Source organism: Bos indicus x Bos taurus, chromosome 2 (genome assembly GCF_003369695.1).
Source record: "Bos indicus x Bos taurus breed Angus x Brahman F1 hybrid chromosome 2, Bos_hybrid_MaternalHap_v2.0, whole genome shotgun sequence".
NCBI lineage: Eukaryota > Metazoa > Chordata > Mammalia > Artiodactyla > Bovidae > Bos > Bos indicus x Bos taurus.
In genome coordinates this window covers 118,452,278-118,469,649 of record NC_040077.1, presented here as the reverse complement: position 1 = coordinate 118,469,649, position 17,372 = coordinate 118,452,278, and the positions used below count along the sequence as shown (strand labels likewise).

At 38.2% G+C, this 17,372-nt stretch overlaps 1 protein-coding gene across 1 annotated transcript in view; it reads right to left on the bottom strand.

Annotated features, from left to right (window-relative positions):
• Positions 1-17,372, bottom strand: part of CAB39 (calcium binding protein 39) — a 102,395-nt gene that overhangs the window by 45,680 nt on the left and 39,343 nt on the right. Inside the window, exon 2 of the mRNA XM_027515970.1 lies at positions 11,154-11,309. Coding sequence (XP_027371771.1) covers positions 11,154-11,267 — 114 coding nt within the window. The 5' untranslated portion in view covers positions 11,268-11,309. The remainder of the gene's footprint in view (positions 1-11,153; positions 11,310-17,372) is intronic.

The following is a 17,372-nucleotide window of genomic DNA, read 5'->3' as shown; positions in this document are numbered from 1 at the left end:
CGATGTCAATTTCCTTGTCTTGATTTTGTATATAGTTCAGTAAGACGTTACCACTGGGGGAAGCTGAGTATAAGGTACATGGGATCTTCCTGTATACTTTTTTGCAACTTCCTGTGAATTAAAAATTATTTGAAGATTTAAAACAAAGCAGAAAAACAACAATAGATTTCTTTAGCTCCCTCAGTCTATCTTTAGGTTGTACAAAAGGCCCTTTTCAATCTACCACATTCTCCTCTAATCACTCCTACAAAATCACCCTAAACTTGTCACTGTTTTCTGGCCATGCCATACTTTAAGATGTTTCACATTTCGTTCCCTTTCACTCTCAACTTGCCAAACACTTTTAAACCAGTTCAAATGTCACTGCACGCTATCTCTGTACCTGTCTCTGACAGAGGTAGTAACTGCTTTATTCTCTGGGTTCCCACAGAATTTCACTCATACCTCCAAGTATCTCTATACTGTATTATATTATTTGACATGTCTATTTCCTCTGTATGTGTGTTAGTCACTCAGTCGTGTCTGACTCTTTGTGAGCCTGTGGACTGTAGCCCGCCAGGCTCCTCTGTCCTTGGAATTCTCCAGGCAAGAAGACTACAGTGGGTGCCATTCCCTTCTCCAGGGGATCTTCCTGACCCAGGGATCAAACCCAGGTCTCCTGCATTGCAGGTAGACTCTTTACCATCTGGGCTACCAGGGAAGCCCTTCTATTAGATTATAAATTCCTTAAGAACAAAGACAAAATTTGATCCATGTGCCCATCTGTCTGCCCTATATGGAAGGGCACTAAAATGTCTATGGATTCAATCAAGTTGGGAATCTTTTGCAAAAGGTGACAATGGAACTGATGACAGTAATTACTTCTATTGTCATCTTTTGAAAGCAAACAACAAAAATAAAAACCTGTCCTGCCAATTACTGTATGGAACTCCACAGAAGGTAACATAATCACATGGGAATTGTTATTTATAAAGTCCTCTTTTTAGAAAAAATTTTGAAGTGATCTATTAAGCAGAATTTTCCATTCTTCTGTTCACTACTGGTTTATACAATCAAGTTTATTCTAATTTACATGCAACTAATTGTTATTATTGAGAAATTCCTCAAAAATCCCAGATTTTTTGAGGAGGAGGGGGCTCATATCATTTATTATTTTGTATTATACATTTTTGAGTTTCTTTATACCCACTCTTATGCAAAAGAATAATTTTAAACAAAAGTCCTCTTAATATTTCCAGCCTGTATTTATTGCCTCAAATATCAATTCATTCTCAAAAAGCGATTTATTAGATGACCTCATTTAAAAGAGGAAGTTCTTAAAGTAAATTAAGATAAAAGATGTGAGATGGAATCTAAAAGTAAACTGAGGAACATTGCTGGCACTAAATACTCAAATAAGACCAATTTTATTATCGAATTAATTTCTAAATTAAAAAAATCCTATACATATATGTGTCTCTCTACTAAAGAAAATATCTGAGTATACTAAACTGAAAGATCATGGGCTAAGAAAAGCCTATTAATAACCTTCTGGTGTCAAAGATTACTCTAAACAAGTTTAGTAACCATGAGTCACTGTTAAATGGCTATGCTATGAAAAGACTACTCCCTTCCCCCTCCTTAAATATGCCAGCAAACTTAGTCCTCTCATGAAATGAGTGAATATAGCTATTCAATCCTGTGAACACATGCATTCACAGTGAAGAAGGAAACCAAGTATAAGCTGAGCAAGGCAGCTATACCTTCTTTATATAGCATGCAGTGGCAAAGAGTGTGTAAACAGTCATTATGTATACCAGATCTCTGTGGCTGTGAGCAATGAGAGAACAAATTCCATTCCACCCAACTCCCATGCTCCAGTTACCTAAAAATAAAGATGGCAAGATAAACCACTTTTTTCTAAAGGTATAAGGAAAGTAGTTTTCAAATTCTCTTTAAAAGGTATGACCCAGTTCCTAAGGGAGTAATCTATTTCCATTACAGACAATTCTTAATATGGCAACTGTGTACCATACAGAATAAAGAAAAATATCAACATACTATAAAAAAAGAAACATTCAAATGTTATATTTATCATTTTGTTTATAAGATCACAAGAAATGAATGAGAAAATGCCCATGGATATCAAGAACAAAGGAGATAAAGACAAAATTTTACCACAGGTTTAGCAGAGCTAGGAGTGAATACCACCTCTGATTCTACTATAATGAATGTCCTTGGAAACAAGCTTTCTTCACGTGGATCATGAGAATAATAACTATTTTACCTCTAAATAATATGGGGGCCTATTTGCTACAAAGGCACCTTGCAAAGTAATGGTGTTGTATCAATGTAAGGATGTGCCAATCATACAAAGCTTGAATTCCTTCTACAAGACCTAAGTGATCACCTAACCCACACCAACACAAACCCTGAGACAAGAAACCTACTATCTCCTCTGGAAGCTAACTTCCACTTATTTTCCTGAATATCGAGATGAAACTGGACTCCCTGTTTTATCTCCACTCACAGGTCTTAAGTCTATCTTCTGTCAGTCTAGAAGCTTCTCTAACATAAAATGATCCCCTAAAAACATTTTACTAAGAGCACTAGGACTCAAATTTGATTCTCTCTCTACATCTCCAGTTCCTTCAACTGTTTCTCATGGCAGGACTCTGAATTTCGGTGCTAACCTGGTCACTCCCCTCTCAACACTCGAGCTTCTCCACAAACTCTGTATGGACTTGTCTACACAGAGCAGAAGATGGTCACTCTGAGGCAGCTGTTTCTCTACTATTGCAACCTAGGCTTTCAATAGTCTCTCTGTATGCTTTATTACATGGTCTATTCCTTCTTAGGGTAAACATCTATGGTTCTAAGTTACCTATACCTCAGTTGCTACATGGAGAGTCCTTTTCCCTTCTAATTGAGTTACAGTTAACATAAAACACACATATTTAAAGTGTCCATATTTATATAGTCCATGGAATTCTCTAGGCCAGAATACTGGAGTGGGTACCCTTTCCCTTCTCCAGGGGATCTTCTCAACCCAGGGACTGAACCCAGGTCTCCTGCATTGCAGGCAGAATCTTTGCCAGCTGAGCCACAAGGGAAGCCCTATTTAAAGTGTACAAGCTGATAACTCTGGACTTAGGTCCACAGCTCTAAGACAAGTGAACATATCCATGACTACCATGATCCTGCTATAATCCCCTCATTCCACCAACCCCACTCTAACCTGCCCACCACTTATCTACCTTCTGTCACTGCGGCTATTCACAGTTCTGTAATATAAACAAAATCATACATTACGTATTCTTTATAGCCTGGCTTCCTTCACTTAACACATTATTTTGAGATTCACTCATGCTGCTGTATATAGCAAGAGTTTGTTCCTTTTTATTGCTGACTAGTATTCCATTCTATGGATGTGTCATACTGGTTTATTCACATACTTGGGCTACTTCCTGTTTTGGACTCTTCCAAATACAGTTGCAATGAACATTTATGTTGAGTCTTTGTATGGACATATGCTTCTCACTCTCTTGGGTAAATACTTGGGAGTGAAATGGCTAGATGTAAGTTCAGCTTTTCCAGAAACCGACGAACTGTTTTCCAAAGTAGCTATATTATCTTACATTCCTACCAGCAGTTTTAACTGCTCACCATAACCACTAACATTTGATATAGCTGGTATTTTCAATACTTGCCATCGTGATAGGTGTGTAGTGGTTATCTCATCATAGCTTTACTTTGCAATTTCCTATGATGAACATCTTTGCAAGTGTTTATCTGAAATCTGTATTACCTTTTATTTTTATTTTTTAATTTAAATTTATTTATTTTAATTGGAGGCTAATTACTTCACAATATTGTATTGGTATCTGAAATCTGTAATATCATCTTTGGTGAAGTGTATATGGAATCCATTTTATTAAATTGTTTTCTTATAAAGTTTTAAGAGTTCTTTAAGTATTCTTGATGCAATCTTTCATCAAATATATACTTTGCAAAGATTTTCTCAGTCTGTGGTTTGTCTTTTCATTCTTTTAACAGTGTCTTTAGAAGACTTGAAGGTTCTAGTGCTGATGAATTCCAATTTATTATTTTTTTGTTTTATAGAGTATGCTTCTGGTATCACATCTAAGAATTCTTTGCCTATCCCAAGGTTATGAAGATTTTTCTCCTGTTTCCCAGGTGCTTTAAAATTTTAGGTTTTACATTCAGTTGTGTGATCCGTTTTGAATGAATTTTTGTATATGACATGAGGCATGCGTCCAACATATTTTTTGTACATGTGGCTATTAGGTTGTTTCAGCACCAGTTATTAAAACTACTATCCTTGCTCCACTGAACTGCATTTTCATCTTTGGCAAAAAATTTCCATACACATGTAGGTTTTATTTCTGGATTCTCTCTTCTGTCCCACTGATCTATTGGTGTGCCTAACAGACTTTTATCAATCACTGAGATTGGGGAATCAAAATCTCAATTTTAATTGTGGATTTAATTGTTTCACTTCATAGTTTTATCGGTTTTTGCTTTGTTTTAAAGCTGTTATTAGGTGCATAAACATTTAAGGTTGTAATGTCCCTTGGATTAACTGATCCCTATTTTATCATGAAATAACTATCCCTGATACTATTTTCTCTGAAAACTATTTTTGTCTGATATTAATAAAGCTATTTCAGTTTTCTTTTGACAAGTGTTAACATGGTATATCTTTCTCCATCTTTTTACTTGTCTTCAAAGTGCATTTCTCGTAGGCACATACACTTAGGACTTTTCTTCTTTTTAACCATTTTTAAAAACTGAAGTAAGTTAATTTGTAATAGTATGCTAGTTTCAGGTGTACAGCAAAGTGATTTCAATTATATAGGAAAATGATTTCAGTTACATATGTAACATTCTTTTTTTGGTTATTATAAGACACTGAATATAGCTTCCTGTGCTGTACAGCACGTCTTTGTTGTTGATCTCTTTTATATATGGTAATGTGTATGTTAATCCCAAACTCCAAATTTATCCTTGCTATACTTTCTGGAGATCACAAGTTTGTTTTCTATGTCTGTGAGTCTACTCCTATTTCGTAAATTAGTTCATTTATATCATTTTTTAAAAATTCCACATAGGAGTGATGTCGTATGGTATTTGTCTTTCTCTTTCTGACATACTTCCCTTAATATGATAATCTCTGAATTTATCCAGTTAGGACTCTCATATCCCACCTGACAAGCACTGCCTTCTAACTGGAGTACTCAGACATTTATATTAAACGCTGAGTGCTGATACAGTACACTTGAGTCTAATCTCTTGGTATCTGTTTTCCATTCGTTCTACCCATTCTATAATGTTGTTCTTTCCTCTTTTTCTGCCTTCTTTTGGTTTAATCAAATACTTTTAGTGATTATATTTTATTTTCTCCTTTGGTATCCCATCTGCTTTTTCAGACCCTTATACAGAGTGATACTTGTATCTGTGCTGCACTTTATCAGTTACAATCATATCCTTCCTCCTGCCCTCCTTCTCCCAGCTAATTAACCCTTCTGTGGTGCCTGATTTAGTCACCTACAGAGTCTTCTATTCTTCTCCAATTTCTGTCATTCACAAGCTCTGTTGATTAAGCCCTTCCTCAGTGATAATAAATGTTATCAAAAGTTTAGAGTTGGGGACAGTATCCTGCAACAGGTCACCAAAAACCTGCTGAGGTGCTTGCTGCTAAGTCGCTTCAGTCATGTCCGACTCTGTGCGACCCCATAGACGGCAGCCCACCAGGCTCCCCCATCCCTGGGATTCTCCAGGCAAGAACACTGGATTGGGTTGCCATTTCCTTCTCCAATGCATGAAAGTGAAAAGTGAAAATGAAGTCGCTCAGTCGTGTCCGACTCTTAGAGACCCCATGGACTGTAGCCCACCAGGCCTAGGTGCTTGGTTATCCATTAATTAGATCCACTGGGTATAATTATTCATCCAATCATGAAAAGTGTCCACTGAGCATCCTGAACTACATAGGAAGATAATAAACACAAAACAATATGGAAGATACTAGGATTAACAAGGGTAGACCTCTTGAGAAGGGTCATTTATCTATTTGTGTGGGTGGCAGTACTGTAAGGAAAGTGATACTTGGCCACCATCATAAAATTCAGAGGATACCTGGTTGGGATACTCTCTTATTGGTCATAAACTCAACATACAAATTATTACAACATCCTCATTAATACATGTTTTATCCTATTCAGTAGACACTAAGAGTTTAGAAGAGGTACAAGCTGACAGTGTCTCATGTTAACTCTGAATTTCATTTTCAATAAATAAAAAATAATTATGGTTCTGTCTTTGGAAGGCTTATGTTCTAACAGAGGGAAGAACTAATTTAAAAAAATCATTAAGTATATTAAAGATGTTAAGTGATACACAGAAAACAGCAAGATCGGGTAAACAGGAATGCCGGGGACTAGGTGGCACTTTTAAATAGAGGGTTGGGTGAAAGCAATATTTGAGCAAAGACTTGAAGGCAACAATGGGGCAAACCAAGCAGAGAGTTGGGGGAAGAACATTCCAGGCAAAGGCAACAACCCAGTGCAAAAGCCTCGAGGCAGGGGTGGACCGGAATGCATGAGGAAGAGCAAGCCAACACAGCCGGAGTACTAGGCAAAGGGACAGGCCTGACTGACCAGAGCAAGGATGGGCATTTATTTTTAGGTAAAAACACCAAACAGAAAATATTTTAAGCTTTACAGGCCACACAGAGTCTCTGTTGCATAGTTTGCTTTTAAAACCAATCCTTTAGAAACGTAAAAATCATTCTTATCTCATGAGCCTTACAAAAACGGGCCTAGGCAGGATTTGACCTGTAGAACTTAGTTCAGCTCCTGTAAGGATTTTGACTTTTACTCTAAGGGAAATATTATTTGACGCATGTTTTGAAAGAATCATTATGGTTGTGGGGGACCAGTTAGAAGAACACTGCAGCAATGCAGAGCAAACATAACAATAGCTTAGGCCAGAGTGGGAACCAGGAAAATGGGGTGAAGGGGTCATTAGATTCTGGCTTTTTAACACTCTCCACCCCAATAAAGTGGATGAATTTGCTCATGAATTGGATTTGGGAAGTATGAAAGGAGTCATGGATGACTCAAGTCTTTTGGCCTGAACAACTAGAAGGATGGTGTCTCACTAATCATGATCGAGAAGACTGAGAGTGGATGTATGAAATGTGTGCTTTTCTTCAAAACAAAGGAGAATTCATATTCCTTAAATTCCAGCACTTTACAGCTCTTTATTCTTCCAGAACTTCATAATCATTTTTTGTCAAGATACAAAAAGATCCTGCTGTGATGTGAATGGAATAGCTTTAAGCTTAAGAACTGATTTGATAAGATATCTTAACTATATTGTCCAATGACATGGACAGGTTCTGCACACCTCCTGATAAAAGTATTCCCAGATCCCTATTTATTTGTTGTTACTACAAATAAAATACTTCTTAAAAAATTATAATTTCTAGATCATTTTGATTGATATTTAGGGAAGCTATGGATTTTGTATTTAGCTGCCCTAGTGAACTCTCATATTTACGTTGATTCCTCTGTGTTTTGTAAAGATACACAAATATGTCAACACTGTAATTTCCCTTCTTTATTTGAAATAGATGTATTTTTAATTTCTACACCATTTCTTTATGCATTGCCTAGAATTTCCAGAACAATGCTAGATAACAAATCATACAAAGCATCCTAACCTTCAAGTTTTCAGTTTTAAATATGATATCAAAGTCATTTTTCATGTTGTTTAATTTAGTGGTAATATTTTATCTTTCCATTGTTTTCAGGTTTCACTTCCTTTTACCATTTGTATCAGCGATGTCTCCTGAATCTTGACAAGAAAGTGAAACCACAAAGTTCAGGGTCTTCCTCTCTATTAATAATCTATTCCAGAATAAGTAATTTGTATCAAGTGGTCTTCAGAGTTGTCCCCTTTCTTTGAAACAAAACTTATTTTTCAAAAGTTCAACTAATTCTCTTTGCTTTGTTTATCCTAATAGCAGGAGGTCTATTCTTGGTTAGGTTTAGAGCAGGAATTCTCAACCTCTGTGTTACTGAAAAAGGTTCCCTGACACCCTTTCAAGGGGTCAATGAGGTCAAAACTGTTTTCATATCAATGTAAATACATAATTTGCCTTTTTCCACTGCTGCCATTTTCACTGATGGTGCTGACCTCTTGTCCGAGTTACAACAGCTATCATTGTAGTTTTTTCATCCTCACGTACTCAGTTTAAAAAACTGTTTCACTTAAGAGTAGTATGAGGAAGCAGAAAAATAATTCATTAAATTTTGACCTCTGAGTATACGCAAGCAGGAACATTTGATGTGATTGGCTTAAAGCTCAACATTCAGAAAACTAAGATCATGGCATCCAGTCCTATCACTTCATGGCAAATAGATGGGGAAACATGGAAAAGTGGGTGACTTTATTTTTGGGGGCTCTAAAATCACTGCACATGGTGATTGTAGCCATCAAATTAAAAGATGCTTACTCCTTGGAAGGAAAGTTATGACCAACCTAGACAGCATATTAAAAAGCAGAGGCATTACTTTCCCAACAAAGGTCCTTCTAGTCAAAGCTATGGTTTTTCCAATAGTCATGTATGGATGTGAGAGTTGGACTGTGAAGAAAGCTGAGTGCCGAAGAACTGATGCTTTTGAACTGTGGTGTTGGAGAAGACTCTTGAGAGGCCCTTGGACTGCAAGATCTAACCAGTCCATCCTAAAGGAGATCAGTCCTGGATGTTAACTGGAAGGACTGATGTTGAAGCTGAAACTCCAATACATCTCCACCTGATGCAAAGAGCTGACTCATGTGAAAAGACCCTGATGCTGGGAAAGATTGAGGGCAGGAGGAGAAGGGGATGACAGAGGATGAGATGGTTGGATGGCATCACCAACTCAATGGACCTGAGTTTGGGTAGGCTCCAGGAGTTGGTGAGGGACAGGGAGGCCTGGTATGCCAAAGTTCATGCAGTCACAAGGAGTTGGACATGACTGAGAGGCTGGACTGAACTGAACTGAATGGGAAGTACACACAAAGCACCTTCTGCCCCTTCCAGAAGTATGGCTGCTTGTCTTGAAGAAAGTATTTGTATGATAATGCTTGGGCTATGAGCTAAACAGTTTTCTTCATGCAATATCACTTTTCCTTGAAAGAAAAACTGACAAATTATTCAGGCTTGTATCCTTGGCAGATATTTTTTCAAAATAAACAAAGTGAACCTGTCACCTTAAGAAAAACAACCAACAAATAGTATTTGTTGCCAAACTTGAATTTTGAAACTTGAATACAACACGAGGAAGTTTGACCACTTTCCAAAAGTTTTACTTTTCTGAGATCACAGTAGTGTAATTTTAAAGTGTGAATTTTTGATACTGAATAATGTGTCAACATTTGGAAGATATAAGTCAATGATCCAATGCTTTCTAAATGACCAATGCCTGTAACAAAGTTGTGTATGGATAAAGGACCTCTTCAAAGTAGGGAGTATGAGAAGTTCATTTATACATTTTGAGTCTATTACAACCAAGAAACTATCAACTGGTGAATATTGGTGTGGTATCAGAAACTTCAAAAATCTGAAGGGCTATTAAAATACTCCTCTTTCCCAATTATGCATCTGTATGAGGCCAGATTTTCTTTATATATTTCAACCAAAATAACATAAGAGCCATTTTTAAAAGAAGTTCACTTCATCATATTATTAACAGTTACCTACATATCTTACTAAGGTATACAAGAAATTGTCTACAGACTTTCTATGGAAGATCTAAAGAAAAGCTGAATTATACCAAACTTCACTAACTGTACACTGCTTCCAATGACAGGAAGTTATATAACTAAATAGCCTATAATTACAAATCTTAATCCCATGACTGTGATATTCTTTTCTTTATAAGAATACAGGTAAACCACAGAATCTCAAACTTAAAAAGATGGTAGAAATGATGCAATTTAACTGTCAACTCAAAACAGAAACAACTTCCTAAAATAAAAGATACGATGGAAAATGTTCCACTCAAGCACTCATCCAATGAATCATCAGGTGTTCAGCCCATGGGGAGACAGGTACCACGGAGGGCAAAGGTGGGCCAGAAATGACACATGGGTCAAAGAGCTCAAAGTCTAGAAAGTAAGACAAAAATATGATGCAAATAAAACCATGTTGAAGATAGCAGCAGTCCGGCTATTTCCAAAGGAGGTGGCCAAATGGTGGCTATTTGTTTTAGTGGGTAAGGATAAGGTCAGGAGAGGGAGTATTCTGGAAAGCCATTTGGGAAAATCAGATGAAGAGGTTGGTTCTGAAAAACAAATGAGGGCTAAGGGAAACTGGTGTGGAGGCAGTGAAACAAGACAAAGAGTACAGCTGGCTGACTGCTATTAACTGCTTTCCATAAACAGAGAGAAGCTGAGATTGGTTGAGCACACAGAATAAGGAAGAAACGGGTTAAAATTCACCGAGAGCCGTACAGGCCAGGTCACAAAGGGTCTCATGTACCATGCGAGAAGGCTGAACTGAAGGGTTAAAGGAGGGGAGATATTTCAGAAAGAGCCCTAAGGAGACTACTGCTACGGTCCACAAGGTCGTGAGAATTTTTGTCAAGTAGGAATGGAAGTCGGGATCAATTCCTAAACCTCTCAGGAAGCAGTAGAGGTTCGTGCTATTTCTTGAAAGTTGATGCTTCTTGGTGGGGAGGGGGTGGTGGACAAACTGGGATGAAAGTCACGTTTTAGACTGTGATGACTGGGTAGAAGATACTTGTCAGGGATACAGGAAACACAAAATCAGGAGAGGTTTCTCCCATGGCAGACTACCAGTGGAAACACTGATTTTAGAAATCAGATAAACCACATCAACAACAAAAACCCCAAAAGTTAAAATAAAATTGGAAACCTCAAATGAAAAACTTGAGAAAAAAGTTAGATATGTGTTAGATGGCAGAACAGGTGAAAACATGTGGAATTTAAATAGCACCAGCAAGCGCTACTTAGTCGGACTATATTTTAAAAACCTTAAATAAACACAAACTGAATTTACTGCTTTTTAGGAATCACCTCATAATTTGTCTTACATGTGCTCCTAATCCAAAGATTAAAAATATAAAATAAAGCCAAATACATACCTTTTCTGCCTTTTTGTCAGAAATGTCTTGCTTCTCCAGCACAGCCATGCTCTCCTTCAGGTTCTTCACGATGTCTGCAGGGGACTTGTGAGACTTCCCGAATGGGAACGGCATGGCGGCAGCGACAGGCGCCTCACTGCGCTCCGCCTGCTCTACCTGTGGACACAGCACAAGGTACCAGTGAGGAAAAGGGAGGCAGACAGAAGACATGCTTTCTAAACCCTCATCTGAGAAGACAGCCAGGCTTGAGCAAGTTACTTCACATCAGTTTCAAAATCAGTCCTAGGAAATCCACAAATACATGAGAAATGACTGTAGAATTATAGAGCACTTTGTACTTTTCAAAACACTTTTTTAATCCCCTGCTCTCCTAACCCCCATGTGAAGAGGAACATGATGGTGCCGATGCTGGTGGCCTGCTAGTGCTGCCAGGGCCCCTCCTAAGCAACGGAATCCGTCATCTATGGGATCTTTTCAAACAATTCTCCAAGGACATTATATTACTTCCATTTACAGGTAAAGCTGAACGACTTAAAGAAACTGGTTCAAGGTACTAAAGGGTAAAACCAGCTCAGGCTCAGGTTGATCCAAAGTGTCCTTAATCACCACACTATACCTCCAGTTAATAGACACCTCTATCTTACAGTTGAGGAAACTGAGGTAAAAAGTTAGTAAGGGGCTTAGCCAAAAAACAATGGCAACAGGCCCACTCTCTAGGTCTCACCAGATGCGCTTTTTCCAGGTTCATGCTGCTTGTTGCTAAGCGTCCCGCAGGCACACCCATCCTCCTCCTCCTCAGTGAGGCCCAAGGGCTCAGGGCTGGAGGAACCTTGGAGAGAGCCTTGGGCACATCTCCCCATCAGATCTGCAAATTCTTTAAGTGATGGTTTCAAGGTGTACTTTTTCTGCCTGGATATGGCTATTCTCTATGAAGGAACTCACTTGATAAATTCTGGAGACAATGAACTTCTGGAAGTTCTTAATTTTTTGTGGGAAGCAAAAGACAATGTTTCAATTACATCAGGCAAAAGGAGGCTATCAACTATTCAAAGAAGTCACCATGAATAAACACAGTTAACAAGATAAATGATGGAAGGAACGAGAACAGGTCAGAAGTTACAATTTCTCTCACTAAATAAACTAAAAGAAGTTACACCCACCCTCACTAAACAACCTCATATAAGATACCAAAAGATTAACACTTTTGAGAAGAACCTTAAAGATCACTTAGTTCAGTGACTTTCAACCCAGGAGTTCCAAACTCCTATAGTTAACTGCCCCTGGCACCCACTGCCCAGGTGGAAGTAGGTCTCAGACACCCCAACCCTACTCTGTATTTTTTCTGATCAACATAAAATCTCTCTGCACAGCATCATAACACTTCCTTTGACCTTCACCTAAGACTTCACTGAAGAAAGTGTTGGAATGTTTCTTCTCTAAAGTTTGAGATACAGAGAGCCGCATGTCTGTTTACAAATAAACATTTAGGGGGAAAGAACATGTAAATGACTTCTAACAAGAAGCCGACAAACCATGAACAGGTATGTTACTTCTTGACATGGTTTGATATGATCTGTTTTGATCAATCTCTATACCCGAATCAGTCACCTACTCAGTTCACCTCTGTCAGCTTGTAAATCTTCTTTTGATCACATTAAAACCACATCTTCTTTAATCAAAGAGAAATGCCCTCAAACACAGGTTCTCAAAATTCAAAGATGCATAAATTTACTTCTAAATATCTTTTCTACAATAAGAAGTTTGGATCAACTACAGGTGAGTTACCCCAGGTGGTGGTTACATTTTCTCTTTGATTACCTGGCAAGATGGGACCCAAATTCTGGATCATTCCTTTCCATTACTTTTTTCTTTTATTTATTTTTAAGAAGGGTAGAGGGCAATGCAGACTGCTTCTCTGTAAACAGTGAATTCACACTCACAATAAATCCTATGAATATATAATCTTCCTATTTGTATTCCACAAATAATAGCAGCGATAAAACAAGTCTATGCTGGGTAAAGCCTGGGAATGTTTAATGGCTATTTTGCAGGAAATATTAGGGTGCTATGCAACAGAGATTATTTTCAGCTCTGGCTCAGTGGTGGAAGAAGTGACTTTCCAGCTACTACACGTGAAATACTGGTCACAGAAGAAAAAACACAGCTGCTGAAGAGAATACATATACAAATTGCTTTTGTGAGGGCAAGGGGAAGCATGCCACAATCATTTCTCTTAATTAATACACCAGGCAGACAGGATTCTGCTGAACATATAAACTAATAAACCATACTTAGAGGAATACAGTCAGTAACACATGGCGGACATTCCTCAGCAAGCTCTAATCCAGTCCCAGTGCTGAAGGTCTTCAGGACATGCTTGTGTTTTCTCTCTGCCCTCCCTCCCCATCTCTCATACACACACTTTAAATATTCTTTTGATTTATTATTTTAAAAATACAGTTAAGTATAATTATTAAGTAAAAGAATAAATAAGAACTATTTAAATAACATTACAAATGTATAAATAAAAACTTTATCACACAGTTCTTATTTTAAAGCCTAAGTGCAATAATAAAAATCCTTTTATTTCTTTCATTTACACCCTCAAATTCACCAATTCTTATTTAATACAACCAAGATTTGGGGGATCAAAAACAAGGAAATAGTATCCCTTAAAACTTCTGCATTAGAACTTCTTATGGCTAAATTTGCTTTGTATTAAGCTTAATTATCCTTATACTACTGTATGTCACTTGTGATACAACTTTTTAAACAATTAATTGAAAATGTAGAGAATTAATTCACAAATTAAAATTTGTGAATGGCTTCTAAGTCATGACTGAGCAGGCAGACAATACATGTGCCTAGAACATTGCTAAAAGGCTAAGAGAAATACTTCGAGAAATAAAAAGTCTTATAAACACGTTAGCTTAACGTGTTTAGAATTACTGAGTACATATTTTTTGTTACTGACTTTACGATGAGTAAAGAAAATAAAAGCAGCTATTGAGGCAATGTTGTAAGTAACATGGTGAAATTATGGATTTGTCATGGAAGTATTAGTATGTTCATTAAAGATGTGGAGAAAGATTCCAAAACAATTGATCAAAAGAGGATGTACCTCTAGAGAGCAGGAAAAGTGTGGAGGATTGTTATTTTTCTTACAAACTCTTTCTATAACTATTTGCCTCCTTCAATTTGACATGTATAATTCTGGTAAACACAAAACTGAATTTAAAGAAATCAATGGATATATAAAACTATCCTTAATACATAAAAAGTACTATTAATAAAATATTTCCATGGAAGGCTGAATGACAGAAAAGTAAGGCTGCCAATTTACTAACCTTACTAATCCACCAAGTCAGAAGAACCAACAGAACCAGCAGACTTTGACCATGATCTGTATGTAAGAAAACTAAAGTTTCTAAAATATGTAATAGTACACACACGTGCGTGCACACACACACACACACACAGCTAAAAGAAATACGACTAAACTAGATTTCATAAATCACTTAAATTCATTTTAGCAACAAAGAACTATCTGAAATCTACCTGAAGATTTGGAACCAAATACAAACTGAGTTTGAGTCGAGCGTGAGGCTTCAGTTTGCTTGTGCGTCTATGGTGTATGTGTATGCGCTGTTAGCTCAGTCGTGTCTGACTCTGCAACCCCGTGGACTTTAGCCCTCCAAGCTCCTCTGTCTGTGGGGTTCTCAAAGCAGAAATATTGGAGTGGGTTGCCAGTTCCTTCTCCAGGGGATCTTTCCAACCCAGGGATCAAACCCAGGTCCCCCACACTGCAGGCAGCTTCTTTACCATCTAAGCCACCAGGGAAGCCCAGTCCTTACAAGCAACAGAGGTTAATCCCTTCACAGAACAACTCATGACCTTCCAACAATGCCCAAATGATAGCAAATGCAGCACTGACAATCAACTCTCCAGCCCACTCTGCTTCCTCCCAGGAATGGAGACGGTGCTTTCCAAGGGGCCTGGTCCACCATCAAGCTGAACTATTCACAGGCTTCTGTGTCCGTGAAGGATGTGAAACACCCAGGCACACGTCTCCAAGAGTATGGAGATGCCCAAGCTGAAGTATTGCAGTAGCAATGGTTAAAGGGCTTTCCTTTGTGGCTCAGCCGGTAAAGAATATGCCCGCAATGCAGGAGACCCGGATTCGATCCCTGGGTTGGAAAGATCCCCTGGAGAAGAGGACAACTACCCACTCCAGTATTCTGGCCTGGAGAATTCCTGGAGAGTATAGTCTATAGGGTCACAGAGTCAGACACAACTGAACGACTTACTTCACTTCACTTCTAGATGGTTATAAGACATCCCTCACCTGCCTTGCTCTCACTTCCCCCTTTCTTCCTTTACCATAAGGATTTGAGAGAATTCTAGGGAACAATAACAGCAAGAGTTCCCTGAGTAAGGACCTTCAATAACTTTTCATTGCCTTTTTGGTAAAATCCAAACTGTCTACCATGGCTTTACCCATCTCCAGTTCACACAGCCCTCTAGCCTCTAATTACGGGAGTCCAGCCACACTGAGGTCCTTTTGGTTCCCTAAATATGCCAACTACCTCTAAGCCAGAGTAACACACTTGAAAATATGGTAAAAAAATCTTTAAAATCTAGATGGATTTATGTGTTTTCACTGTTTCTCAACTACTGCATATGTTCAAAGTTTTTCTTAAACTATGTTTTGCCTAAGCTATGTTTTAGACATAACCGGAGTTCATGAAGGAAATGGACAAAAATGTATACTGTAGTTGAAAAAATTTTAGTTTTTAAATACTCTTTTCCCTGTCTCTTCAAAAAAAAATACCTGGTTCATAATAAATCTCAATAGGATTCCTTGGGCTGAGTCAAAATTACTAATGCCACTGGGAGAAAGCCAGCCACTGTCAGCATTACAGAGGGCTGTGGAGACCCATCTCTGCGTCTCTCAAACTGAGGGTAAGCTTGTTCCTGATGGTAAATTAGTGGGACATGCCCAAATCCCAAAGACGACTCAGAGGGGAAATTTAACATGAAAACTGGGAGGACGGGGTGGGGAATAATTTAGTATGCCTTTATACTAAAATTAATATTTATAAAATAACATGCTAAATCTGCAAGAAAGGAATTTACACAAACATTTAGCACTTCACACCTCTTAGCTTTCACACATTTGTTTTCCTGTCTTTCCAAATGCCCTTTCTTTCCGCCTTTAATTCAATGACTCATATTTATTCCAACGTTGACGTCCTTCAAGGCTCTATCTTGGCTGTCTTCTTACCCTGTATTCTCTGAGTGATCTCATCTACCCACCTGAAGTCCATCTCTAGCTCCAACCCATCAGCCTACATTTCTAACTGCTGCTCGCTACAGATGCCCTCCAGGCGCCTCAAATCTCACCCCCAAGTTCTTCTTATTCTTCTAAATTCCCCTTCACAGTGAATGGATCCACTGTTCACCCAATCACAAAACTTTGGTTGTCTGAGCAGACTCTTTCCATTTGTTAACTCTTTCATATAATCAGGAAATTATTAAAGTTCACAACTTTAGTAAATTCAATTTTCTAAATCTCTCTACCCCTACGGACACCAAGTGGAGACTCTCACTATTCTCCACGAAGGGTTGTAGTTGTCAAAGGGGCCAATATCACCCCTAGGAGGTGTCCTGGAAAATCTGGTTGTCAAGATGACTGGGACACTTACTGACCCACTGAAATCACTTTAAAAAGGAGGAGGAGATTGCTTTTTGTGTCACTGTTCACAAAAGCATAGCCCTCAGCCAGCTTCTATATCTGTGAGGTAGGGAGAAGAGGGCTAGACTGGGAGTCAGAATAAATGAAGTCTGAACCTATGTTTACCACTGAGAGTTAAAACGTCTAGCTTTGAAAAACTATGCTGTTAAAAGTGCTGCACTCGATATGCCAGCAAATTTGGAAAATTCAGCAGTGGCCACAGGACTGGGAAAGGTCAGTTTTCGTTCCAATCCCAAAGAAAGGCAATGCCAAAGAATGCGCAAACTACTGCACAATTACACTCATTTTACACACTAGCAAAGCAATGCTCAAAATTCTCCAAGCTAGGCTTCAACAGCATGTGAACCAAGAACTTCCAGATGTTTAAGCTGGATTTAGAAAAGGCACAGGGATCAAACTGCCAACATCCGTTGGATCATAGAAAAGGCAAGAAAATTCTAGAAAAACACCTACTTCTGCTTCAT